This window comes from Prosopis cineraria, unplaced genomic scaffold (genome assembly GCF_029017545.1).
Source record: "Prosopis cineraria cultivar Desert tree isolate PC_DT_omini unplaced genomic scaffold, ASM2901754v1 PC4, whole genome shotgun sequence".
In the NCBI taxonomy this organism is placed as follows: domain Eukaryota; kingdom Viridiplantae; phylum Streptophyta; class Magnoliopsida; order Fabales; family Fabaceae; genus Prosopis; species Prosopis cineraria.
In genome coordinates, this window is record NW_026555335.1 from 12,881,400 (window position 1) to 12,907,710 (window position 26,311).

At 28.7% G+C, this 26,311-nt stretch overlaps 2 protein-coding genes across 3 annotated transcripts; one reads left to right on the forward strand and one right to left on the reverse strand.

Annotated features, from left to right (window-relative positions):
- The first annotated feature begins 16,663 nt into the window (after positions 1-16,663).
- On the forward strand, positions 16,664-19,313 carry LOC129309517 (tetraspanin-7-like). Its single transcript, XM_054951120.1, has 2 exons — positions 16,664-17,395; positions 18,853-19,313. The coding sequence occupies exons 1-2, from the start codon at positions 16,889-16,891 to the stop codon at positions 19,141-19,143; spliced, it is 798 nt and encodes a 265-aa protein (XP_054807095.1). The 5' UTR covers positions 16,664-16,888; the 3' UTR covers positions 19,144-19,313.
- Positions 19,314-23,327: 4,014 nt separating this feature from the next.
- Positions 23,328-25,795, reverse strand: LOC129309743 (WAT1-related protein At4g30420-like). 2 transcript variants are annotated; one of them, XM_054951437.1, is made up of 7 exons: positions 25,356-25,795; positions 25,160-25,231; positions 24,688-24,804; positions 24,318-24,546; positions 24,073-24,231; positions 23,802-23,950; positions 23,328-23,688 (listed from the first exon to the last, which is right to left on the reverse strand). In XM_054951437.1, the coding sequence occupies exons 1-7, from the start codon at positions 25,535-25,537 to the stop codon at positions 23,502-23,504; spliced, it is 1,095 nt and encodes a 364-aa protein (XP_054807412.1). In that variant the 5' UTR covers positions 25,538-25,795; the 3' UTR covers positions 23,328-23,501. The 2 variants fall into 2 exon arrangements, with proteins under 2 accessions (XP_054807412.1, XP_054807413.1); XM_054951438.1 differs by having other exon boundaries at positions 25,160-25,228; positions 25,356-25,793.
- Between the last annotated feature and the right edge of the window lie 516 nt (positions 25,796-26,311).

The following is a 26,311-nucleotide window of genomic DNA, read 5'->3' on the forward strand; positions in this document are numbered from 1 at the left end:
TCGGTTAAGGATCAACTACATGTTATTGCAAGGTGAGAGAGTTGAAACCAAATGATGCCTCCGTAAAGCAGGCTTTTTTTATTTTTTTCCTCCTCCATCATGATTTGCCTCAATACAAGGGAAATAAAAGCCTGCAACTTTATTTACCTCAGTATTGCTTTCACATCTACCTAAGATATAATAAACTACCTAAATCTTTGATTAAGGCTCAACTACATGTTATTACAAGGTGATAGAGTTGAAGTTAGATGGAATCTTCTTGAAGTAGGCTGAGTAAAACTCAATATGATGGCTCAGTTAACAATTATGGTGACTTGATCATCTGAGATAATCAAGATAATTGGAGTAAGGGTTTTCCAAAATACGTTGGCTATCATCCTATTATCACTACAAAACTACTGGATATCCTTGAAGGAATCAAAATATGTTGGAATGGCAAGTTTCATGAAGTTAACATTTATTTTAACTCTCTTGAAATTCTTATACTCATTTAGCATGAATTCTCGAATAACCATCCCCTCATTAAAATTATTAAGAAAATCGAGGAATTCATTATAAGAGACTGGATAATAGAGCTGAAAATAAGGGTTAGGCTTGGAAGCCTTTTTAAATAAGAGTTTGGACTTTAAAAATAAATTTTTTAAAGTAACGGAGCTTGAGGGCCTAGTTTTGATAAATCCTGTAAAAAAAAAACCTCAGGTTTGGATGGCCCTTCAAGCCTTATTATACTATTATTAATTTTTTTCCTTAGCGGAATACACGTTTGAAGCCAAAAACTTGTTCACCTGAAGTCCTGATTCTACATGCATTATATTATTAATTTTAATTTATTCTAAAATTAATTTAATATAATTTAATAAATATCAGTGTACAGGAAAAAAAATTTGATATTTTTTATTTTTCTATAATTATTATATCTGTGTACTTATAAAAAATGATTTTTTTAACTAAAATTTGAATTTTATTATTAGACTTTTAAATGTGTGTTGTTTAATTTCTATAAGATTATGATAATTTTGTTTTTAATTTTCAAATATTTTAATTAATTTGTAATGCTTAATTTAATTTTATTTTTTTAAATTTTTTTAGAATCGAGCTTGCAGGCTCGACCCTCAGTCTTTCAAATAAGTGTCGAGCTTCAAGAAAAAGGTGAAATATGAAAAATTGGACTTAAAGACTCAAATCCTTGTGGACCTAGCCAATGACAATCGAGCCCGCCCGTTTTTCAATTCTATGTGGATAATCACGTTTGATTACATTTTTAGAAAAGTGAATAATGTGCTGATTTGCTTGCACATCAATCTTCATATGATAATCTAGACATAAGGATTTTTTATTTTCCACTCAATTGGTTTGAGATTTTTTATACTCTGACATGACTTGATTTGTCATATTTTTTATGAATTTTTTGTGGCTTTGTAATTTTTTTTAAAAAAACCAATGACACAGTATTAATATCAAGTTGCAAAAATAAAATAAAATAAAAAAGGTGAGAAAATAAAGGATGAAACCCAACAATGTAAAATAAGGCAATTTGAATATAATAATAATTAATAAAAATAATAATAATAAACCTTATCCTACTAAATGAAAGTCAGTTACATGAGTTATACAATATTTATTGTGCTCTATCAAAAACTTAAAAACTAAATAAAAATATTTTTCAAAGTTATAGATATAGGTTATTGACTTATTATTAATGTTTTTAAACATTATTATTTATGTCTTTTTAGACTTAGATGTTTGTAAATTTTATAAAATTATTTTTAAATCTATTATAACTATAAATATATTTTTAAATTATTTTTTGTTTTGGGGTCTGTAATTTTTTTATCGGGCACCATTTAAATTTATATATAAAATATGTTTCATTAGATCATTTATCTATTCATCCACTCCATGCAATACATGAGAAAATAATAATTCGTTATTATATATTAATACTCCCTCCATTTAAAAATATAAAAAAATTTTAATTAAATCTCACCTCCAATAAAGTAGTTACCTACTTTCAAACTAACCTTATCTTTTCATATTTACCCTTATTAAATACCCTATAATAAATATAAATATAAAGTCATTATCAATAGGGACACTTTTAAAAAAAGACAATAATTATATTTCAAAAGATTAAAAATGCTTTATATTTTTAAATATTCAACTTGTTAAAAAATGTTTTATATTTTTAAATGAAGGTAGTATTATTTTATAAAATAATAGACAACCAACTTATTAGATAAAGGAGATGGAGAGAGAAAAACTGAATAAATTAATATTTGAGGAAGCACAAGCAAGCAATATCACATTCATGCTGCTGCTGAACCAAATAGATATCTAAAACTTGCAAAATAACATTCATATGCGTCGAAATATTTAATATAAAAAAGGAAAAAACGGTATTAACTCTCCTAAATTATATAAATGATAATTTAATCTCTCAAAATGTCATAATTTTACTAAATTTTTTGGAGACTTTTGTTTCAATAAATTTTAAATTAGAAAGATCATTTTATCCTTTATTGACAAGTTGTGATTTCTTATTTAATTTTTATAATTTTTTAAATAAAATTTATAATTGAGACTTATTATTTTAAAAATTTAATTTTCAATAATAGAAATTACACTTAATAATTTATGATTTTTTATTTAACTCTTACAATTTACAGAACAAATTTATTATTTTTTAAATAAAAGTTGTGATTGGGACTTGTTATTTTGAAAACTTATTTTTAAATAATAGAAATTACATACTTGATAATTTGTGATTTCTTATTTAACACTTGCAATTCATTGAACAAAAATTGTTATTCCTTAAAAAAAAGTTGTAATTGTGGCTTATTATTTTCAATAAAAGTAAAATAATATTTTTACTTTAAAATTTATTGACACAAAAATTTTTAAAGACTTCAATAAAATTATAGTATTTTAAAAAATTAAATTATTATTTATATAATTTAACAAGATTTTGTTGTCTTTTTTCCTATAAAAAATGCATATAACTACAAAAGGCCTCAAAACGGGATACCGAAGACGGTTCCCACGGACAAATTTTTCCCCATTTTCTTTGCAAAACAAATCAAGAAATTGGATAGTATAATTTAAGAAAAATATAAATGATCATTTATATTGTTTTATTGTATTTTAATGTTAGTATTGGCCCTTATATTTTAATTGTTGTCGTTGCTCCAAATTCATTAAGTTTGCATTTGAATAGGTGGATTTAAGTTGAGAATTTAGATTTAAAATTTCATATTTAAAATCTTACATTTAAAATTTATAGATTCTAAATTCTTTATTTTGATGATATAAAATATTTTAAATTATAATATTAAAATTTTTTGTTTAAATCTAAAGTAAAATTTTATATTTTATATTTGAATTTAAAAAAAACTTGGACAATTAATCAAAGTCGATAATACGAATGGCCAACTTTCATCGGGATTAAATAGTCAAAGTTGATTGGGACTGTAGCACAAGCGATGACCGAGACAGGATGGCTGACTATCACCAAGACAGGACCGATGTGATGATAGGGACCAAATAGCTAACTTCCATTGGGACAGGACCAACAGCGACCATTAGAACTGAACGGCCAACTTCTATCAAGACCGACGGCAATGATTGGGACAAGATGACTAACTTCCATATGAATAGACTGACGGTAATGACTGGAATAGGATGACCCACTTCCATAGGGACTAAATTGATGGTGACGACAGAGATAGGATGGCCGACTTTCACTTGGACCGAATGACCGACTTCCATCTAGACCATCCTTTCTCGATCATTATCATCAGTTCAGTCCTAGTAAAAGTTAGCCATTCAATCCTCGTCGGCACTATCATTCTGATCACGATGGAAGTTAGTAGTTTGGTCCTTATCATTGCAGTTGTCGTCGGTTCAATCTTAGTGGATGTCGATTGTCTCATCTCGATTGTTTCTGTCAATCTAATCCTGGTGGAAGTCAGCTATTTGGTCATGGTCATTGTCATTGGTTTGGTCTCAATGAAAGTTGGTCATCTGTTTTCGATCAACGGTGGTGACTTGTTTTCATCAATTTTGGCAATTCAGTCTAATTACTGTTGGCGAGCCGATCAATCAAGTTTTCATAGATTTGGATTAAATTACAAAAGAAATTAAGTTATGATTTGAAATAATAGGGGCTTTAAAAGGATTTTAAATTATAAAAAAATTGAAGGAGAACTTGGATTTGGCTCACTATATATTTTTAATTATCCAAACAATAAATTTGGCTCAAGTCTAAATTTAAATTCAAATATATATATATATATATATATCCAAACATAATATCAGTTTAATCTATTTATAACATTAGTTCATATTTTTTGGATATGACCATAATGACTTAATAATGGCTAACATGCACATAAATTCCATTACTTTTCATAATAGCTCATTAAAATTATTATAAGTTATATGAACAATGAGTAGAAAACAAAAAGAAATAAGCAGGCGTAAATTAGAATCCTTGAATGCGTAACGGCAAAGCTTTAGAAGGAAAAAAAAAATACGATGGTTAAGACAAAAATGTAGAAATGTTAATAATCATTTTATTTATACAATATTCAACTCATCATTATTTAAGCAACAAAATTGATATAATTATGTACATGTTAATAAATTTAACTCTATCAATGACAAGAAAGACTAGCATTGATAATTTCAATTATTTTCCGGCCCGCAAATGTGGTCATACGAGACAATAATTAATAATTCTGCAGAATCAGTGGAGTGGCGAGGGATGTGAAAAGTTGAGGTGAGGGTGTTGACTGTTGTTAAATACGTCAGCCCACTCCTGACAACTCGGAGAAATTCATGAAGCATTATTTTTGGGACCAATTTAAGATTTATCAATGATTCTTTTATTACATTAAATATTGATATAAGTTTAATTACCAAAAAAATTGTTGCAAGATTTATTTTTGTACTTTTACAGAAAAAAGTAAGGATTTGTGTTTGATTAATTTTGTGAGGATGACTTTTAGAGCTTTTTAAGTTAAAATATACTTTCGATCATTTAATTTTATACAAAAATTTTAATTTGCTCATTTAATTTTAAAAAATATATTTTTAATCACATAACCTTAACACCTTTAATTTTAAAATATTATTTTTTATATTAATTATTGTTATTTTAAAAAATTAAATTTAATATGTCAATATTTGATAATATTTTTTTAGTATATAAAAATTTAATGTATATATTTTTTGTGATGAAATTAATAGTGTTAAAATTAAATGATTAAAAATATAAAATTATGGGAACAAAATGAAACTTTGCATATAATTAAAGGACTAAAGGTTTTTTATTTAAAAGTTTAGCCAAGTTTTTTAATTTTCTTTCTAAATAGTTCATTTAAACTTTGAATTTTTTTAGATAATTTTACTAATTTTTAAATCAAATATACAAAATCCTTTTACCTATCACACACTATTAAATATGGGCTCATATTATTATCAGGTATTTGAATCAATTGATTAGAGATTGATCCAGATTAATTAAAAATTTTGAATTTAAATATGCATCAATGATTAAATTTTTAGTGAGGCAAAGAGAAAATAAAAATAAAATGGGCCCGCACTGGGGGAAGTGGTTTCATTATTGTTTTGGGGTTTACACACGTTATGATTTTATTAGGTGGACGAGCGGTCAACCCCCTGATAATGGCTATGAGATTTTTTATTTTTCTATTGACAAAAACACTCCTGTTGAAGTATCTTTTAGAAAAATAATAATAATAATAATAATAATAATAATAATAATAATATCTTACCTATGTTCTCAACAGTCAACATCACAATTTTTTTGTTGTTGAGAAAAACCACAATCAAGGATCAAAGGCAATTAATTATGTTGCGGGATTAAATAATTTTGACATTATTCTATAAAATTAAAGAATTTACATATAATTAAATTTATTGTAAAAAGATAGAACTATCCTTTATATGTATGTATATACTCTTTCAACAACAACTCCCCATTTGAAAAAAAAATAAATTTTGTTCCCATTTTAACAATAATCAATTCCCTAATTAATAATTATAAAAAATTATCTTAGTGATAGAAAGGAGCAAATATTGTGATTTAGTGAACAAATTTTCGTTTAAAAAATTTTTTTTTATTTTAACAACAATCAATTTCCTTATTAACAATTTCAAAAATTTAATCTGATGGTGGAAAGAAACAAGTGTTGTGATTTGATTAATAAGTCTCCATTTGAAAAAAAAAAAACAAGTCCCATTTTATTCTAATAATAATTAATTCCTTCATTAATAATTATAAAATATTAATTTGGTGGAGGAATTGTTGTAATATGGCAAATAAGTTTCCACTAAAAAAAACAAGTCTCACTTTTATTTTAATAATAATCAATTCCCTTATCACAACAAATATACATTAGGGATAATTTTATCTTTTTAAAACAAATTTTAGTTATATTTAAGTCTTTTGGTCCCGTCGAGTAATATCAAAATTATTTGATCCTACAGTATAATTAATTATCTTTGGTGGTTCTTGATTGTGATTTTTTTTTTCTTTTTCCTCCAAAACTATATTCCATTATATTTGTATCTTAAAATTTAAAAAATGGTAACGTCTAGTTCTTTTGGCAATAAAAAGTAACAGATTTATCTTTGATTACCTTTTTTTATGAGCGAACATTTTCATTTCCTTTTTCAGGCCAACAATCTTTTAATGATGAGAACATCTGTTTTCAAAAGCTAACAAAATATTTGCCAGAGTGTTGCTTTTATATATCTAAAACAACTTCATTTCAAATTGCAAGTTTCAACTCCATCTTACGTATATTCATACTGCAAACATATTCTAATACCTTCTTGCTTGTGGTGGCACCATTACGTAGAATTATATTTTGAGTCATATTTAAAGATATTATTTTTAAAAGTTATTTCATTACACTAGGTTGATTGTGTGGTAATTTTTTAAAATTAAACAGACTCTTCTTGCAAAATGAACAAAGATACAAAACAACGAAAGTTTTCAAAATAACTTAAATAATACCAGCACTAATGAAACACTGAGAGAGAAGGAGAGAAAGATCATCTTTTACTCTCCAAAAGCCTGTGATAAGCATTGCCTTTTATAGGCAGACCTCATAATGCATGCAATAAAACCAACTTAATCACAATTAAAAAATTCATTATAAAAATAATGAGGCTAAATAAATAGATTTAAGTAGGGGGTTATAGTAATCAATATTATTATAATAATTCCTTTTGAAATACTTATGAAAATTTTATAATATCCAACAATTCTCCAAATATTTCAAAAGGAATGTAAAATTTCAGGAAAACTATGTTATACAGGTAATTTTGTAATTTTGCAAAATAATTTTCAAAATTTCAAAAAATTGTCCAATGCTACATCTAACTCGCTACGAATAATTGTACGTGTGAATTCACTTTTCCTTTAAACCCATTTACTAGCTCAAGTTTACACCTTGGTATAACGCCACCATTCATTTAAATAATATGAAGCTTTTCTGTTTGACACAATTAAGAAGGCCTGCACTTTTGATTGTGCGTGTTTTCTTCTTTCTTTAATTTCTCATTCTTTTTTTTTTAATGCTTGCTGTAATTTTACAAGTTTCTAACTAAACAACAAATTACTTCAATCTTTTTCACATATATCCTTCATCTTTTTTGGAAACTATATCAAATCAATATATTAAACCTGAAAAATTAGTCATAACCCTGAAGTATACTAATCAAAACATTAAATGAATTTGTAAATTTAGTAAATTACCTTGTCAATTTACTTAGATAACATTGTTAACAATGTTTAATACGCAAGTATACACCTTAAGGGAAACGACAAGTTTGGTTAAGTTTTTAACGAGTGCATTTCATATCATATGAAAATACATTGTACCTATTGAACCTTAAGCTTATTGTTAGCAAGTTCTCCTTATATTAGATAAGTAAATGTTAAGAAATATTACAAGTTAACTTAAGTTCTTAATAAGTAAATAGTTTAGAAATAGAAGTGATAACTACACATTATTAATAAATTCACTAGTAGTGATTTAAAAAAAAAACTGAATAATAAGTTTTTACTGAAACTTATTATTAAGTTGGCAAGTACCACTTAGTAACTTAACAAATAAGCGAACATGAAATAAAAAATTGAATTAAGGTTTTAGCAAGCAAATGATTTGAAAACTGAAAAATTAAGTTGACTAAATATGTTAAATTTTGCACTATATAATCAGAAAATAATTGTGGCTTAACCCTCCTTGACCACCTTGAGAATTTAATTGGTTGTTGGCACTTGGGGTGATGGTGGTTGGTGTTGGCATTGCGATCGTGGGAAAGTTATAATTTTTTTTTTATTAGAAAGCAAGAGTATTATGGCAATTTTTTGTCTAAAATTATTTTCAATTGGTCTTCTAATCCTACGGTAATATATTAAAATTTCTTGGCCCTTCTAAGTTATTAAATTGTTACTATGATTGTTGAATGAGATTTTTCCTATTTAATAATTTTGACTTTGTTGCCTGTGCTTATGTTTTTGCATGTTTTTTTTTTCCTTCTTTCTTTCTATAATTCCTTCATATTTTTTTTGCTTGCTATAATTTTACAAGTTTCTTAATAAACAATAAATTACTTCTATCTTTCCACATATATCTTTCCTTTTTCTATAAATATATCAAATCAATATTTTAAACTAATGAAAAATCATAAGAAAATATATTTCATAAATCATGATACTACTTACAAGTTACAACAACTAATTGAATCTATTATTAAATTTTAAAATTTACTGATTCTTTTTATAAGAAACATTTAGAAAGATATTCTCTTAGTCTTATATTTATGAGAGATTACAATGTATTCCTGTTTGAAACATTTATTAGCATTTTGAAAAAAAAAAAACTTATATATTTAGCATTATATATGTAAGATGCTTGTTTTTAATTAAATCAAGACATGTGCATTTTTTATAGATTATTTATTTTATAATAAATTCTTAATATTAATACTATTAACACATTAAAATTCAATTGTTTTAATTTGATTGGATAAGAATATATTAATTATATTAGGCTAAATACCCTAAATCTTGCCCTTTTTCTATTTTACCACCATCATGAATTGGTTGTGTATTAATGATATAATCAATTATTAAAAGTAATTTACATTTGTAATATATTTATTGCATGTTAAACTTTTTGACTTAATATGAAATTTAATTTTAAAACTTACAATAATGAACAAAAAAAAAAAGTCCCAACGCTCATTGTTGCTGATTCTAGAAGCAAGCTTAATGAAACAGCACAATAATTTTCAGAAGGGATCAGCACTCTCTCAGCAGCACACTATTTGGGCCATTGGATGGCAGCATAGTTATGCAATCCAAATGTCGGGTCAGTGGAGCCATTTCAATTTTATGATAAACAAAAGCAAGGTGCCTTTCTCATCAATCGCTGTTGGTGTGAAATATGTGGCTATTCCCACTTCTTGTTTGTCTCGCCACTTTCAAAATTTGGCAGATTTGCTGAAAAGGATGGAGAGACAATTGTGATTTAAAGACCTATGAAATTGCTGATAAGCTAAAGTTCAGGTTAGGAACAAGGGAGAATAACAATTAAATCTGGTTAATTAATTCAACTTAAATTCTAATCAACTTCAGAATGTAAACAAAGACTCATGTATTTTTTTTAACAAATTTGATTATAAAAGAATTGACTTAAATGCTCTCAAGTTACATATATGATTAAAACTTAAAAATAAGTTACAAATTTATTAATTTAAAGTTGTAAAATTGACAGACGAACTTCTAAATTTTTAGAACTGTTAGAATAATAATTTCATAACTTTTTAATTTTAAACATTAACACTTATGTTATTTTTTAAACTTTGAAAAATAAGTTGCAAATGTATCAATTAAAAGTTATAAAATTGGGAGCCACACTTGCAAATCATTGAAGTTGTTAGAATAATGATTTTATTATTTTCTAACTTAAAACATTAACATCCATGTTATTCTTAAAAAATAAATTGTAAATTTATCAATTTAAATTTGTAAAATTGGGAGCCAAACTTGTAAATCCCTATAATTGTTAGAATAATGATTTTGTTACTTTTCACTTTAAACATTAATGATTGTATTCCTTTTTAAAATTTAAAAAATAAGTTATAAATTCATTAGTTTAAAGTTTTAAAATTGAGAGCTAAACTTTTTAAATTTGTTTCTTGTTAAAATTAGAAAAATAAGTTAGTAAATTTATTACAATGAAATTACAAAATTAGGGAATTTTAACCAAGTTATCAAGGGTATTTTAGACTTCTTTCAATATATTAAAATGACACTTAAGGACTAGGAAACTTGCCTGATATTCTGAAATTGCTTAGGACTTAGAAGGAATAAATTAGTCCGCTGATACTTAGTTGTCATTCTCCATTGAGATAATCAGTTTTGTTGGTGAATTGACCAAATTATCCTTAACAACATGAGAATTCAGAAACAGCAAATTTGACAAACAAAAAAGTCATGTCAAAAGAAAATTAATTATATCAATCCACCACTCACTACGAATGAAAGTAATACATGTGTGTGTATATAAAACTAATAAATTTATATAAAATTGTAATTAAATTTATATTATACTATAACAAAATAATATTTAATTGAATTTAAAAAATAAAATGAGATAGTGTAATTTTTTACATTCCATTGCTTGATATTCAGAAAACTAAAGATATTACTACCTTCCATTCAAACTATAATATAAGTTATATAATGATATTTTTTATTAGTAGAACAATTGAATTAAAGTCTATAGTCTACCCTAAAGGATGATTTTTCAGACCATTGATAGATGCGGGTCCCATTCCACCACTCCTTTTTTTAAGTGTAAGAACAATATCATCGTTGCTTAAAAAAATATATAAATATTTAACACCCTCCTTTTTTCTTTTTTTTTAATTGAACATCCAGTCAATTTTATAAATTCAGGGTTCTCACCCACAAATACTGCTCTAACATGATCATCTTTAGTAATTCTCACGTTACAACATACTATTTTTTTTAAATAACAATTAAAGACCCCATAAAAATATTAATAATAATTACAAACCCATTCAAATAATAAACCTTAATCCTTACTTGCAATTAAAAAGTATGAATAATTAGTTGAAAAATTTACTAAATACATTTGAAATTTTTTGTAACTTCAGTTGAAGATTTATGATAGTCAGTTGTAAATCTCAATTTTTTATTATTAATATATAGATAAATCACTTTAAAAATCAAATAAATATAGTTGAGATTTTTTATAACATTAGTTGGGAATTTATGAGAATTATTTATAAATCTCAAGCCTATAACATATGATTTTTTTTTGCTATCAATATACAGATAAATGCTTTGAAAAATTTACTAAATATATTTAGAAGGAATTTATGAGAGTTAGTTGTGAATCGCAAGTTAATTATTTGTAATTTTTCTCTTTGGCTCAGGAAATTAACAAAAGATCATTGGGAATCTTCATAGCATTATGTGAGAATTTACTAAACTCTGTTGTGAATCTCAAGCTACTCAATGAAAGATAATTTATTGCAAGTAAAGATTATAGTTTGTTATTGATATTTTAATAATTTAAGATCTATAATTGTTGTTAATGTTCTTATGAGATCTCTAATTATAACGTTCCCTTCTTTCTTTCTTTCTTTCTTTTTTTTAATTAAAGGGAAAACTCTGAATGTGAACACCAAAAGCAAAAATGATTTGTACATAACTACATATTACGCACACTGTCTAAAAGACTATATTCCATCGAATAAAACTACAGTGATTACCATTATAAAAAAACCTACAGGGATTAGCTTTATATCTGGGAAATAGCGTATGGATGTGCTTGAAAATTATTTAAGTAAGAAGATTGTTACCGGAAGTGAATAAGGCAGCGAGCTCCAGTGCTAGCGAAATTTCCAAGCACAAATTTTTTGCTCCAATCTGCTGGATTAAAGGTTGTACATATCCCATTATTGTTTCTAATTACATTTCTCACACCTTTTCTAACAATAGGATTAAAGGTTTCGCTAAATACCTTGAATTTCACTCAAGCATAACAATTGAAATCCAAACTATCAAAGAAGGTCTTTCTATTTGTTGGAAGGAGAAACGCCCAAGAGTCAATTTTTATTGTGACTTGGCTGACACAATCTCCCTTATCAAGAACAAGCACTTGGAAAATCACCCACTTATCAAACATACATATCACAAACATTAAGGATCTCATTATGTGCAATTGGATTGTCATAAAATCAACTATGTTTTTTTTTTTTTCCAGAGAATTATATAACACCTGTGTGGATATTATCGGATAACCCATCAAGCTTGCTAAGAAAATTTTGATGCCACCATCTACAATGCTCCACCCTTAGGGTGTGGAAACTTGATGTTAACTAATATGATCTAATTTGTTTTTCTTACATCATTACATTGGCTACCTTTGTAATAAAAATGATTGTTACTAGTAACATATATATAGAACATTATTCAAACACTAGTGTAATATTTGGCGGGGTGAAGCGTGTTTTCTAGAAAAGAAATGAGAAATGTGTACATATCCTATTATTTTTTCTAGGTATATTTCTTATTTTCTTTCTAAAAAATATTTTTCAATGTTATTTCTTGGTATTCTTGAAAAAAAAAATGCAAATAACATCTTGTAAAAGATTCAATCACTTTAACCATGCACTCATTTAATTGCCAATCTATCATGAAAAATTGGTCAATTTTAAAGCACTAGCAGATCTACATATAATTGAGGGTAGGCAAATACTTCTACTAAATTTTAAAATTATCTCACAAGTATGCATTGTAATTTTTGAAAATTTGCACCTACCATATCCCAATATAATTTTGAACCCACTAGACTAAAAATAAAGTATATTTGAATTCTAAAATTAACTCTTTGATATGTCATTTAAACCTAATAGATTTTAAATTCTAAGACTATTAAATTTAAATTTAAATTATTATGTTTTGGTATATAAAGTTATATTATTTTTATTGAAAATAAGAATATGTTAATTTTTTTAAATTATTTTTACATCTAATGCCTCCATTGGTTTGGGATTCTGCGCTCACCACTACACCTTCAAGATAAATAAAATGAAATATACAATAACATTTATCAATATAACTATCAATAAGCTCATTCCAAATTTTAAGCAAGCTAATCACCATCAAGAATCTGCATGTTTAGAATCTACCTAAAATATTAAAATGTCGACCTTTTAATTTATATTACTTCACCTATGTGCACCAAATTGATCCGTGTCATCATTTCCACGATAAAATATATATATATATATATATATCCTCCCAAGGTACATATGCTCGATTGGGATAATTAGTTAATTACTATGACCTCTCAAAACTAAGTTTACCTAATTTTTTAAATAAGTAATAAATTGATTTCTTTGGCCAATAATTAATTGATTAATATGCAATATTCCTTGTTTATCATTTTATAAAAACTAGTTCTTTTTGGCCTGTTTGGAGACACTTGTAGAATCAATTCTGGGTCCTAAGTTATAGTAGTTTTTGAAAAATCTTATCTAAACATCTTCAACTTTTTCAAATTTTATTTGCCTTTTGAAACTCCATTTGATATAAGTTATTTTTTTCTCCATTTGAGAATTAATTCTAAGTATTTGAGCATTTCTTATACTTTCCATCTTTATAATTGATTCTGAAAAATTATCCAAACATATTTAATTATTAAAATCAATTTCAAAAAAATACTATCAAAACATCATCACGTTTTATTAAATCAATTTTTCTACTTCTTTTGTCAAAAATATAAAATATTTTTAACCTAGTCTCACATCTAATAAAATAATTAATTGTGTTTAAACTAATACTCTTTCTGTCCCTATATATAAGATATTTTTAATTGAATCATGTAAATTAATAAAAGTTAGTTATCTAATTAAAAGTACAGTAATATTTTAATCTTGCCCCTAATATTATAAATAAAAAATAAATATATTTTTTAAAGTAAATTAATGAGAGTACTTATCTTTTTCTTTTTCTAATTTAATAAGGGTATAATAGTTCATTTATTAAAAAAACATACCAACAATCTTTTATATTTATAGACAAAAAAAATTCTATAAAACATTATATATATAAGAATGAAAAGAGTACCATCTTTCCATATTTGTTTTTACTTAATACAGTATTTTATATTAAAATAATTATAAAATAATTTATTTATTATGTACACTTTTAACAAAATATATTAATTATATCTTAAAATATTAAAAATAAAAATATTTTATATTTGTTAACATTTAATTCTTAAAAATAAAACATAAAGAATATAATCAATTTATGTCAATTGAAATCCAAACAAGAGGAATGAGATCCAATAAAAGTAAACGCAGGTGGTACAATATTTGAGAGAATGAGATCCATGACAAGCAGAATATTGTATCCGGTGGCTTATAAAAGGACATTTATTTTATTGTTTGGCATAGAAAGGTGATGTGAAACTTTTTATTCTCTCAGTGATTGACAGAAAAATGTACAGGATATTAAAATTAAATGAAACAAAGAGGATTAAAAAAAAAAAAAAACATGCCTATACAGGGAGATTTGGTCCCTCTAGAAATATCTCGCAGTTCCGCAGATTATTTCATGGCCTGCGTTATAATCACTTGCCCAATGCAAAATCAAAGTTGGTAAAAAAAGAAAAAAGAAAAAAGAAAAAAACGTGCATACGTCTCCACACTCCATAGTAGCTAGAATTAGAAAATAGAAAATTGCAGTGAGGTATCTTTGACCAAATATATTAAAAAAAAAACTCCAAAATTTTTGAAATTTCACCACAAGACCTCATATGAAATTAAAATTAAATTTATAATAAAAATAGCTAAATTGTTTTCATTTAAATGAACAACATATTATAGGTAAGATGACTTATTCATTTTCATATTATATATTATTCATTTACTTAGAGAATGTTGTTTATTTTTTTATTTTACTTGTTTATAATCCTACTTTTACTTGATTTCATTCCAAGGGTTATAAACAAGTGAAGTATAAAAACGAACAACATTTCGTATGTAAATAAATAACATACAATATGAAAACCAACAAGTTATTTTATCATAAAATCAATACTTAAAATAAAATCAAATAAAATTGAGACTATAAACAAGTGATGTTAGGTAATTAATAATATTTCATAAGTAAATGAATAATTTATAATATGTGAATGAACAAGTCGTCTTAGCTACAGTATATTATTCATTTAAATGAGGAAAATTTCATCATTTTCGTCACAAATTTAATTTCAATTTTGTACGAGGTTCTATAATGAAATTTCATAAATTCTAGGGTTCTTTTTTTTAATATGTTTGGTCAAAGGTCCCCACTTGAAATTTTCCCATTAGAAATATTGGTATGCTCATATAGATTTACTCAAATAACTCTATCGGTGTAGGAAAAAAATGACACAAATAAACAGATTGATATAGATAAAAATGTAATGTACTCCTCCAACCCATCTCATCCCATTCTACTCAGTCTCAATGTCTTATTTAATTACAGTAATTGGATTTGAATTTGATGAGTAGTTTAAATTCATTCATTCAATGAGTGATTATTGAATTTTATCAATATTTAAAAATTATTAAGGTATATTTTTATTTAAAATTTTAAAACAACACTCATAATTAGAATAGCCATTACTCATTAGGTTCTATTGTTCTTTCAAAAAATTTGAAATTTAGTATTTTTCAAGTATAATATCACAAAATTTTTGATAATCATTCGATTAAATTGAGTGGTTGATAATGATATAATATATTTATTGAGTTAGTTGATTTGTACCACTTGTTATATTCAAATCATGTCACTCCTCAATCCACATTCCATACTAATCACTACTCACTCTCAAAACTTAGTCAATCCTCACGATTCATCACTCCAAGCCATATATTAGTTCAGAAGGGTTGTGCTTTTTTGAAATCATTTAGGTGTAATTGTTTTAGAAAATATGAACAAAAAAGTTAAATGAATTAGTGAATTGATCCATTTAAAAGATTGATTGGAAATTTTACAACTCATATAAAAATAGGTTATGCACATCTCAACCCGTATAATCCCCATTCATCCATATTTTCAATCTCAACTATATTGATACATGAAAAAAATAATAATGGGAAGAATTGCATTGAGGGCCCCTGCATAAGAATTTATAACATGAAAGGTCCAATGCATTCAGAATTTGCAGGCAGGGCCAAAAGCCTTTAAATGTAATTAAATTTTAGAGGTTAATTATCTAAATGAACTTGTTTATTTTTATTTTTTTAAAAACGGGCCGCTAGCAGGTTGACCAGTGTTGCCAGCCGCAATTTCAGAACATTTACCTCGCATGCAATTTCAGAAAGGATTAGACCTTTTATGTTATAAATTCTCTCTCAATGTAATTATCCAAAAAAAAAAAAGAATATATATAATATGTCTATCACTATATATGAAGTAAGCCGGAGGCCGAATTGTTCATAAGTCGTCAGTGATCCCCTGCGTTTAATCCAACGATGATACGTAACTGTTACAGTATCAGAACTCATCACTATATAACGCGCTAAAACGGCGGGCTTAATATCAATTAGCACACTACTCGCGACCCTCTCTCTTTCAAAATTCGCACACCATTTGATGCCTCGTGTCCTTCCGTACCAATAATTCCAGTGAAGCGCGTGACCGTCGAATCTCCTCCATGTCCTTTCCCCTTCTTCCTTACTTTTTGTGCTTTCAACAACTTCATACACACTCTCTAGCCCTTCTGTTGGTTTTTTCCCCTCCCTCTGAAATCCTCACAACATGTTTCACTTGAGCAATACTGTGATTGGGATCCTCAATTTCCTGACTTTCCTCTTATCCATTCCCATTCTTTGGCTCGGTATTTGGCTTAGCAAACATGGCGCCACCGAGTGTGAAAAATTGCTCGACAAGATCTTCATTGTGTTGGGCGTCTTCCTTCTCTTGGTGTCGCTGGCTGGCCTGGTCGGCGCTTGCTGCCGTGTCTCCTTGCTCCTCTGGATTTACCTTATCGTCATGTTCCTGCTCATCATTGCCGTACTTGTCTCCACTATCTTCGCCTTCGTTGTTACCAACAAAGGCGCCGGGGAAGTTTTATCCGGCAAAGGGTATAAGGAGTATAGGCTCGGTGATTACTCTCACTGGTTGCAGAAGAGAGTGAACGACTCCAAATACTGGAATACGATGAAGAGCTGTCTTCGGGCCGGGCAATACTGCTCCGACTACCAAAAGCTGTATGCCAAAGACGATGCCAACAGGTTCAGTTCAGAGAAATTAACACCGGTTCAGGTAACGTTAATTTCGTCCTTCTATATCAGCTGCTTCTCTGGTTTTGATCTGTGGACTGTGGTTACGTTTTTATCTTAGATTTTTGCCTCAATTTGGGTAATTGAACGTGTTCTGTGACTCTGTAGATCTGAATCAAAATTCACATACCGTATTAACGTTCTTTACATTTCCGGTCATGGTTGGAGCAAGCTCTACTTAATGGTTTTTTTTTTTATTTGAATTGAATGTCTTCGTTGTCTGAACTCTAAGTTGAATACGACTGGTGTTTTCCGATTTTCAAATTTATTATTTCGTGTGGTATTTTAATTTTCTCAAAAGACGACTATGAGAGGATAAAACTTCAACCCCACCGCCCCCCCCCCCCCGGGGCGGGCCTTTTCTTTTCCTTTCTAAATTCTCTTTTACTTTCAGTGTGCTCAGCCCAAGAAGACAGTGAATTTTTAAATCCCAGAAATTTCTGGAAAAGCCGAACCTACGTCAGGTCAAAATTGTGACCATGTTGACTGTAGATTAGAGTCCTATTTTATATATCTTCTTCTAGGCGTCCAAGGTCCTTTTTGAAAGATGTCTTTACCCCCCTTAATCCCAACCCCCCCCCCCCCCCCAAAAAAAAAAAAAACAAAAGATGGTCTTTTTTGAGTTGGTCTGGCTCCAGTCTGAAAAGTAAAACACATGTCTTTATTATATCATGTAATTTCCGATGCATTTTTGGTCTGATTTTTGACGTGTTACTTTTTTCCTGGGTTATGGATGCCAGTGCCGCAGTGAAAAAACTTTGTTCTATTTGGTTCCTATTCTTGGGCCTTTTTTTTTTGCCAATAAGTGTGTTGCATCAGCTGACAAAAGAGATCATCTATAAAATCTAGAGAGGCTGCCTTCGGTTTCTAACAATTGCTGTTTTGAGCTGGTATCCTAAGTTATACCACTGATCAGGATTTTAAAGTAACATTCAGCGATAAGTCCATGGATGCTGGTATGTCTAATTCTTGCTTGCATACCTCACTAACGTTGAAAAACAGGCACTGAATTGTTTGTGCGACTGATCATCTTTGAGTACTTTGTAAGAGTTGAAATTCCAGTTTTGGAAATGGATCATGGCTTGCACTCTAATGTTAATTTGAACAAATGTTGCATAAACCATTTGGAACTGCAAATAAGTAACAAGGTTCACAAAAGCTGAGTGCAGCTTATTGTAATTGCTTATAATTTTGGCATGTTAATTGTGAATAAATTGCTTATTATGAGAAAAAAGTTCTAGCTGTTGTGCTAGTATGTAATGTTCAAATGGTCTGACGAAACTTGTATGGTCCTTTTGCTCGGAAACTTGAACATAGGATGAAACTAGCGCTTAGTTTAGATTGTAAACCAGTTTACCAGTGCTAGAATTTTACGTATTTGAAGATCTCAGGGAACACTGGACACTTTCTGATGTTGACATGTTTGGTTCTTGTGTACAGTCTGGATGTTGCAAGCCATCAAACGACTGTAACTTCGTATACCGGAGCCCAACAGTGTGGAACAAGACGGAAACTGCAAATTATACCAACCCTGATTGTGGTGCTTGGAGCAATGATCCAAATGTCCTGTGCTACGACTGTAATGCATGCAAGGCTGGGATAGTGCAAGACATTAAGACTAATTGGAAGAAGACGGCTAAGATCAACATAATATTCATCATCTTCTTGATCATTGTGTACTCAATAGGGTGCTGCGCATTCAGAAATACCAGGAGGGACGGTTGGAAGTGATCTTAGGCTGAGAAGAATCAGAATAAATGAACGTAATTAGCATTTAGATGGATCATGTAGTTTCTCCGTTGCTAGCAATAATGTAACATGCTATGTTTGCTGTAAATTGCTCAATCTTGTATTACATTTCCCAGTGTTACTTTGGTGTGCAGTCTTGATCCCTTTTTTCCCTCGTTCTCTACTTAATTTGATAGCTCTGCAGAGCTTGGCATCTTGCATTTGATTTGCATCTGCATTGTTAATCTACAAGTAATCCAAGGAGGATCTTGAATTGCCTTTATGAAAATCATGATTCTTCTGGGAAAACTTCACATGTCTAATTAATTGTTTTCATAAAACATATTCTTTTTTTTGAAGGCTTTAAAGGGAGAGAGTAAAGAAGAAAGAAGTATACGACCAATCTACACTGTTTTTAAAAATAAAAGATTAAACATTATAAATATTAAAAGGGTACCAAATATACAATAAAAAGTCATACATTCAAAGCATTAAAACACATTCAAGGAGAAAAACTAAATACAAAATAGAGAGGTTTTCTTGAATTACAAAGTATCAGCTGTATTGAAAATCACTAGCAAGGAAATGAGATGCATTAATACTGTATCAGCATATTGCATGTTGAGAATGTCTAGACTTATGAATTTCTTTTTCAGACAAAAGACCATAACATTTTCGAGAGAAAATTCATAGCCCATGCAATAAGAGTGTATCCACTAAAATGAGTGAAAACCTTCCTGAAAATAAGGCCATTAAAAATTGATGTCTGTAACAAATAACTAATAAACATAGGATCTGTTTACCAAACTCAACCTTTTTCAATCTGAATGACCATTCTATATTGCTGTCAAAAGTAACAGAATTGGTTGTAACCTATCCATGCTAATTGTGAGAGAGTGATGAACACAAAACAAGTAACACTTTGAATTGATACTAATTCAAGTTTGTCTTTACTCATCCTAGTGGTATGGTATGAACAATGAAGCTTGTGGCACAGGTTGCCTCATTTTTGATTATGAGTAGCAGGTATCATTGGAGCATATTATGGCCCACATTGTATTTATGATCGCTCTAACATTTTTTTTTTTTGTGTTTATATGTTTTATTTTTTCCAACAATTTGTGTGTTTCTAGTACTACTTCATTTTCACCATCTTCTGAGGAGTTGAAATATTTCCTTTTCCCGGCATCATTTTAATTTGTAAAAATTAAAAATAAGAATCCTTCCAACTAAAATATTAATGCAATTAAGACCTTACACTATAACTAGATTTAAGATTTGTGTGATGTACAGAAAACTTAATCCTCTAATTAATTTCGGAGGAAAGAAGAGGAGGAAGATGATTCTAACGAGTAATAATCAGCTCATTCAAATTTTTGTTATCCTTTCTCTAATATTCAATGTTAGTTACTTTTAACTAACTTACACATGAAAAAAAATTAAATTTATATGTCTATAATCAAAAGAAATCTCTCAACTAGGTTTTACGTTTAAGATCATTTGGAGTATATAAAATTTTTTTACTATCTCTTATTATTCCACATTATAGTTTTCAATATAGGCCTCTGGTGGGAAAAAAAAACTAATACTTCAACGAGCCTATGAGGTGGGACTTAAAAAAAGGATCGAAACACTTTTTAAAAATGCCTTATAAATAAGATAGAATATATAGTAAGTTTTTTGGATGATTTTTTCAATTAATTAATTAGATGAACTTGCTAAATATTTTGCTAAAAATGCTAAATATATTTTTAATTTGAAATTTCAATTTAAAAAATTCTATGATTATGAAATACTTTTTAAGCATAGATAAGAGGCCTACAAATATTAATCAAAGACACTTTAAATAGGAGTAAGTGACTAATATGTACTTTTTTTTTTTTTACCTGAACTAACATATACTAGGATCTTATAAAATTTATGGAAAAGTATACTATTCAAAACTCAAAGTTGTAAACAGTAGCCTTTTACATCAAATGTCATCGAATATGAGGACCCCAGTCTAGTACTATAATTACAACAATTAACAATTGATAACTTGAATCATGAATGAGCACTCAAAGGGAAATGCTGTCCCAAAAAAAAAAAAAATTCCACCGAAGATAATTTTAAGCATTTATTAAATATGGGTATTTAAAATTTAAGAATAACATTTAAATTTATAAAATTTGTAAAATATACTACAAAACTATGTTACGTTTGCATTTATGAAATTTTAAATTTAGATTTGAATTTAAATTTAAATTTAGGTTAAATTCTCCATTTAAATATTAAAAAAAATCTATGAAATTCATGTCTTATTATAATGTTTTTGATACTTTAACAGCTGGGATTTGTTCTTTTAATTTTCAGCTTCTAAAAAAGCTGCTTTTAGCAGCATTTAGTTTGAAAAAGAAATGTCGCAAAAGTATCGATACATTGAAAATTACAGTTTCAAAAAGTTTTTTAAAAATTGAAATTTGCATCCACTAGTGGTTTTTAATGGAAACGCCAAGCATCTTTTCCTTTTCTTTTAAACACTGATAAACTGATCAAACGAGTTAAACCGGCTTATTTTAAAGTTTTGAATTCCATCCTACTAATATACAATCATATTAAATAAATATATTTAAAATATTTTGAAATACTCATGAGGTCATATAATTGATAATAACGATCTCACATGGTGAGAGTTTAAATTAATTTAAATGAGAGGTGATAATATTATTGGAATTAAATTAACCATATGAAAAAATATATATAAATACTTTTGATAGCAGTGTAGGATAAAAAGAAGATGATAACAGAAGGGAAATAAGCAAAGAAGGCATAATTACAGAGTTGAAGGAAAAGGAAAATTAGAAAAAGGAAAGGGAAAGAAATACATCAGAAGGGAGGAGACTCAAGTCACTTTACGCTCTCTCTCATTTATAATATTAAATTTTCTCTCATTTGTTATTTTTAAAAGCATCGTTCAAAGCAGCAGAGCGCTACCAGCGCCGCCACTCTCCTTGAATGATCCCAAACCACATGTCTTTCTTGGGTCCCACCAATGGTCCCACCAATATTTGAAATATCATTGACAGATAGCCCCATGTCTCCGGTTCGTCTTCCGTGCTTATCATAGTGATAGCACGAATGAGATCTGAGCTAAAAATTTAAATGATACAAATTTAAAATATTATTATATATTTTTATTTTATATTTATTAAAATAATAATTTATAAAAATTACAAATAATTTTAATAATTTTATTTTCAATTTGGTTTAGATTTAATTTAAAAGGTCTAATTTAATATTAAAATTTTTATAATTGTTATACATTGGTTGACTGTCTAGATATACCATACAGTCCATATTTAATCTAGTGCTAATCTAGATTAGATTGAAAATAAAAAATTATTAAATTTATTTTATAATTTTTACAAATTTTTATTTTAATAAATATAAAATAAAAATGTATAATAATACTTTAAATTTAAATCATTCAAATTTTATTCAAATTAAAATTTAGATGATTCAAATCTCGTCACATGATGCTTATCACTGTAATGGGCTCTGAAATTCAATCCCATGTTTTCTAGAATACAGGTAATGGAATTGAAAAAAAAAAAAAAACAAAGAAAGAAAAAGAAAGAAAGAGAAGGATAAAGAGCAATTCCCACGTCAGGAGAGTTTGAGCCTTAGACTTCACTCATCTCATTTTGATCACTTATGTTAGCCTGAACTGGCTTAAATGTATGGTATAATATAACCTTATTAAAATTGGGAATATCCTTTTTCTTACTTAAAGGAATATTAAAAGAATAATACACCGAATAAATGAGCCAAGTTAGAGTCTCACTAGATCCGGGCGAAGTAGAATCTATCCAACTATCAATACAAGTTTAGACTAGTAAGTCTAGACTATCGTATATAGCAGATGCACTAAAGAAAGAAGGTGAGGGAAAGGAAGAATAAACTAAAGAACTGCTTGTTTTGGGATGTATTCTACCTCCAATCATCTGTCTTTACTTATAGTAGAGGGAGGCCACCTTCGAAAAAGAAAATCCAATCAGTAATAATTCGTTTCATTATGGAGGGAATAAATTGATTGGAATAATCACCAAAATTACTTTTTCTTCTAGAATTCAATCAGAAATTATTTAAATTAATTTCAGATTCCAATTAACTCATTATTACCCGATTTATGTCATATACCATTGATGTCTCATTAAGGGTAGATTTTATGCAAATTCCAATGTTACCAAGACATATCATAATAACTACTGTTTAGGCACATATAGCTGAACTTATTTTCATTGTCCGTTTCAAGAACTATGCCTCTTGTTCATCACTTTCATTTTGGTCAAATGATCAAAATATAACCACAGTGGTGGTAATCATGGAATGATCTTGCTCTCTGATACATGTGATAAAAGCGCTTCTTCCAAATCTGTTTTACAATTTATCTGATCATTCTGATCAGTGCTGTTCAGCTGTGCCTCCTGCTTGATCCCTTCAACCTCCTCAGCCTTACCCCACAGCACTATGTACAAACCACTAATCACTGCTAGAGCTCCTATCAAGCTGATGATAATAAACAAAGAATAATAGCCATTCAGATATAAATCATTGCACAGTTCAGATTGGAAATGAAACTTTCTACTAAGCAAAAAGTGCATTAGTTAGTAATTAATTACCTTCCAACATATAATTCTTCATGTAGGAAAGTAGCAGCAACCATGGCAGTGATGACTGTACATAAAGGGTTGAACATTGCACAAAACAAAGGGCCTCTTTTTGAGATTGTCCAGCTTTGAATGAAAACACTAACAGCAATTCCAATTCCCTGATAAATCCAAAAGGGAAAAAAAAAAAAAAAACCAGTTTCTACTGTTGATTAAATTACTGTCAATTGAACAGATTTAAAAGAGCATATTATTAATCTTGTAGGAGTAACCTGGGACTTACTGCATACAAGCAACTTGAGTACTCTAAGGTTGAATTTAGATTCCATGCTTGGGAATCTTTGTCAACAACCAGAGTAAATATGGCTGCCTCTATTGCGGCCATTAGACACATCCAAAAAGTTGAAAGCACATGGTCTGGGCAACTTGAAGATACCGGTACCTGCTTCAAATATTAATCTTCAGCTTTGCATATATATTGATGCAAAGTACTCACACCAATCAAATAATCAAGTTATCTAGATGTACCTGCATGATCATCCAAAATGACCAAGTAATACTGCTTGTCAAGAGAAATGCACACCCAAGCAGCCAATGGTCACCTTGTAAGCCAAAGGCTTGCTTAGAAGGAAGAAACTGCATGTTTAACAGTTTCTGTCCTTTGAGCAAAGCCATGGTTATGGCTCCACCAACACATAATACTGTTCCTGCTATTTTGGCTAAGCTTCTCAAGCTTCTTACATCTATTTTCTCCAACCTAACCCATTTAACAGTAAGGCAAATAGTCACAGTTAAACTTACAGCATCAGATAGAGATTAAAAAAATATATATATTAATCCTCTGTTTATGAAGTGTTTTCAAGATTGTTTACTTATATACAGGGACAAAGGCAATTACCCGAAAATTGTTGCAAGAACGAAGGTTAATGCTGGTATTAGATTACTCATGGCTGTAGTCACTGTAGAAGATGACAAATGTAAACCTTCAAAATATGCATTCTGATTTGCTGTTACTCTGCAACACAAAGTCATGCTTCCAGTTAATTGAACTTTTGTCTAAATATTGTTTCTTGTTATCATCAAAACTCAAGTAGTGGTCAGAGATCCTTGGTCCAACATATACAGATGGAGTCTCATGGAGAGAAACACCATCTGTATTGCTGGAGAATTGTTTTGGAATATAAATATGTTTAACATGTTTCTGCAGAAATTTCCCTATGCATCATCTCTTTATAGTTGATGTAATCCATGACATGAAATCAAGTGCGCATCTAGTACACCATGTTTACTTAAAAGAGTAGCCATAGTAGTTATATCACTAGAAGTCGTCATCGGAGAGCTTTGCAGGCTGTTCATCTGGCACATCTTACCCAATTAAAGAGGTGATAAACAACAAAGACAAGTTCCTCAATCCCAATGAAGTCTTGAAAGATTCTCTCCTGCTAGCAATATCAGAACAAACATATATGCATCAATGGGACAGTAAATAAGTATAAAAGCTGAGAATCAAACATATATGCATCGTATCAGGTGACTTATAAAAAGGACCGGAACAAGCACACGCACCTTTTGCAGGATAAAGCAAATGGAGCCAATGCCAAAGTGGCAATGGCTTGCCTGTACACAACAAAGACTCTGGTGTTCATTCCATGCAAGAGAGCTGCACGAGTGAACATGGCAAGAACTGCATAATGGAACTGTAGGCCAATCATAGCCATCGCAGGTTGATAAAATCCTAACCCACCCATTAATTTTTTGATTTGATACTGCACCAACCTAACGTTAAATGAAGTAACAAAGTTTAATTATAGGTGTGTGGGTGTACGCACATATATTTGGCTACAGATCGTCAGAGATCAGAGAGGAACAGAACAGAGTCGTGGTTAATGATTCATAAAGATAAGGTTGTGATTGTTTAGGTAATGGCAGAGATATACGGAAGATAATTATCGGGGATGATATAATAATATTAGAGAGGCGAATATCACATGTGTGTGTGTGTGTGTGTGTGTGTGTGTGAGATTGGAAGTTTCTAGCAAGAAATGAAGTAATGCTAAATGCGTGAATGTGTGACGCGGAGACAGTTGTGGTGGCTAAAAGCTAAAATCTTGAAATGAAAATGCGACGTGGATTCATAATGAAGCCAGTTGTCACCTTCGCGCATTGTACGGAGCCTGCGGCGGCTTGTGTATGTATCTATCCGCACCATCCAATCAGTTTCACGCACGAGATAGGGTTTCCACGTCAACATTGGTTGGCTCTAGAGCTCGGTCCTTAACAATTCAAGCTCAATATTACAAATAAATTCCGTACAATTCAAAAATCATGATTAAATTTTTAAAAACTGAATGTAATTTAAAATTAAAATAAAAAATAATAATATCCTTATTAAATATATATACACGTTATATTAGTTAAATAATTTATAACTATTTTATTAAAAATGTACAAATTTCAAAGGATCTTATTTAAATGTTCAAAGAATAATAATAAGCAACAAAATATAATCATAAAAATGCAAA

Excerpts from the sequence above, each read along its gene's own strand:
- LOC129309743 (XM_054951437.1), bottom strand. The coding sequence starts at position 25,537 with ATGGGTGGGTTAGGATTTTATCAACCTGCGATGGCTATGATTGGCCTA. Across the intron at positions 24,805-25,159 it reads TTTATCACCTCTTTAATTGG|AGTAACAGCAAATCAGAATG; the intron begins GTAAGATGTGCC and ends TTTGTGTTGCAG. Across the intron at positions 24,232-24,317 it reads CATTTTGGATGATCATGCAG|GTACCGGTATCTTCAAGTTG; the intron begins GTACATCTAGAT and ends TATTTGAAGCAG.
- LOC129309517 (XM_054951120.1), top strand. The coding sequence starts at position 16,889 with ATGTTTCACTTGAGCAATACTGTGATTGGGATCCTCAATTTCCTGACT. Across the intron at positions 17,396-18,852 it reads AGAAATTAACACCGGTTCAG|TCTGGATGTTGCAAGCCATC; the intron begins GTAACGTTAATT and ends TCTTGTGTACAG.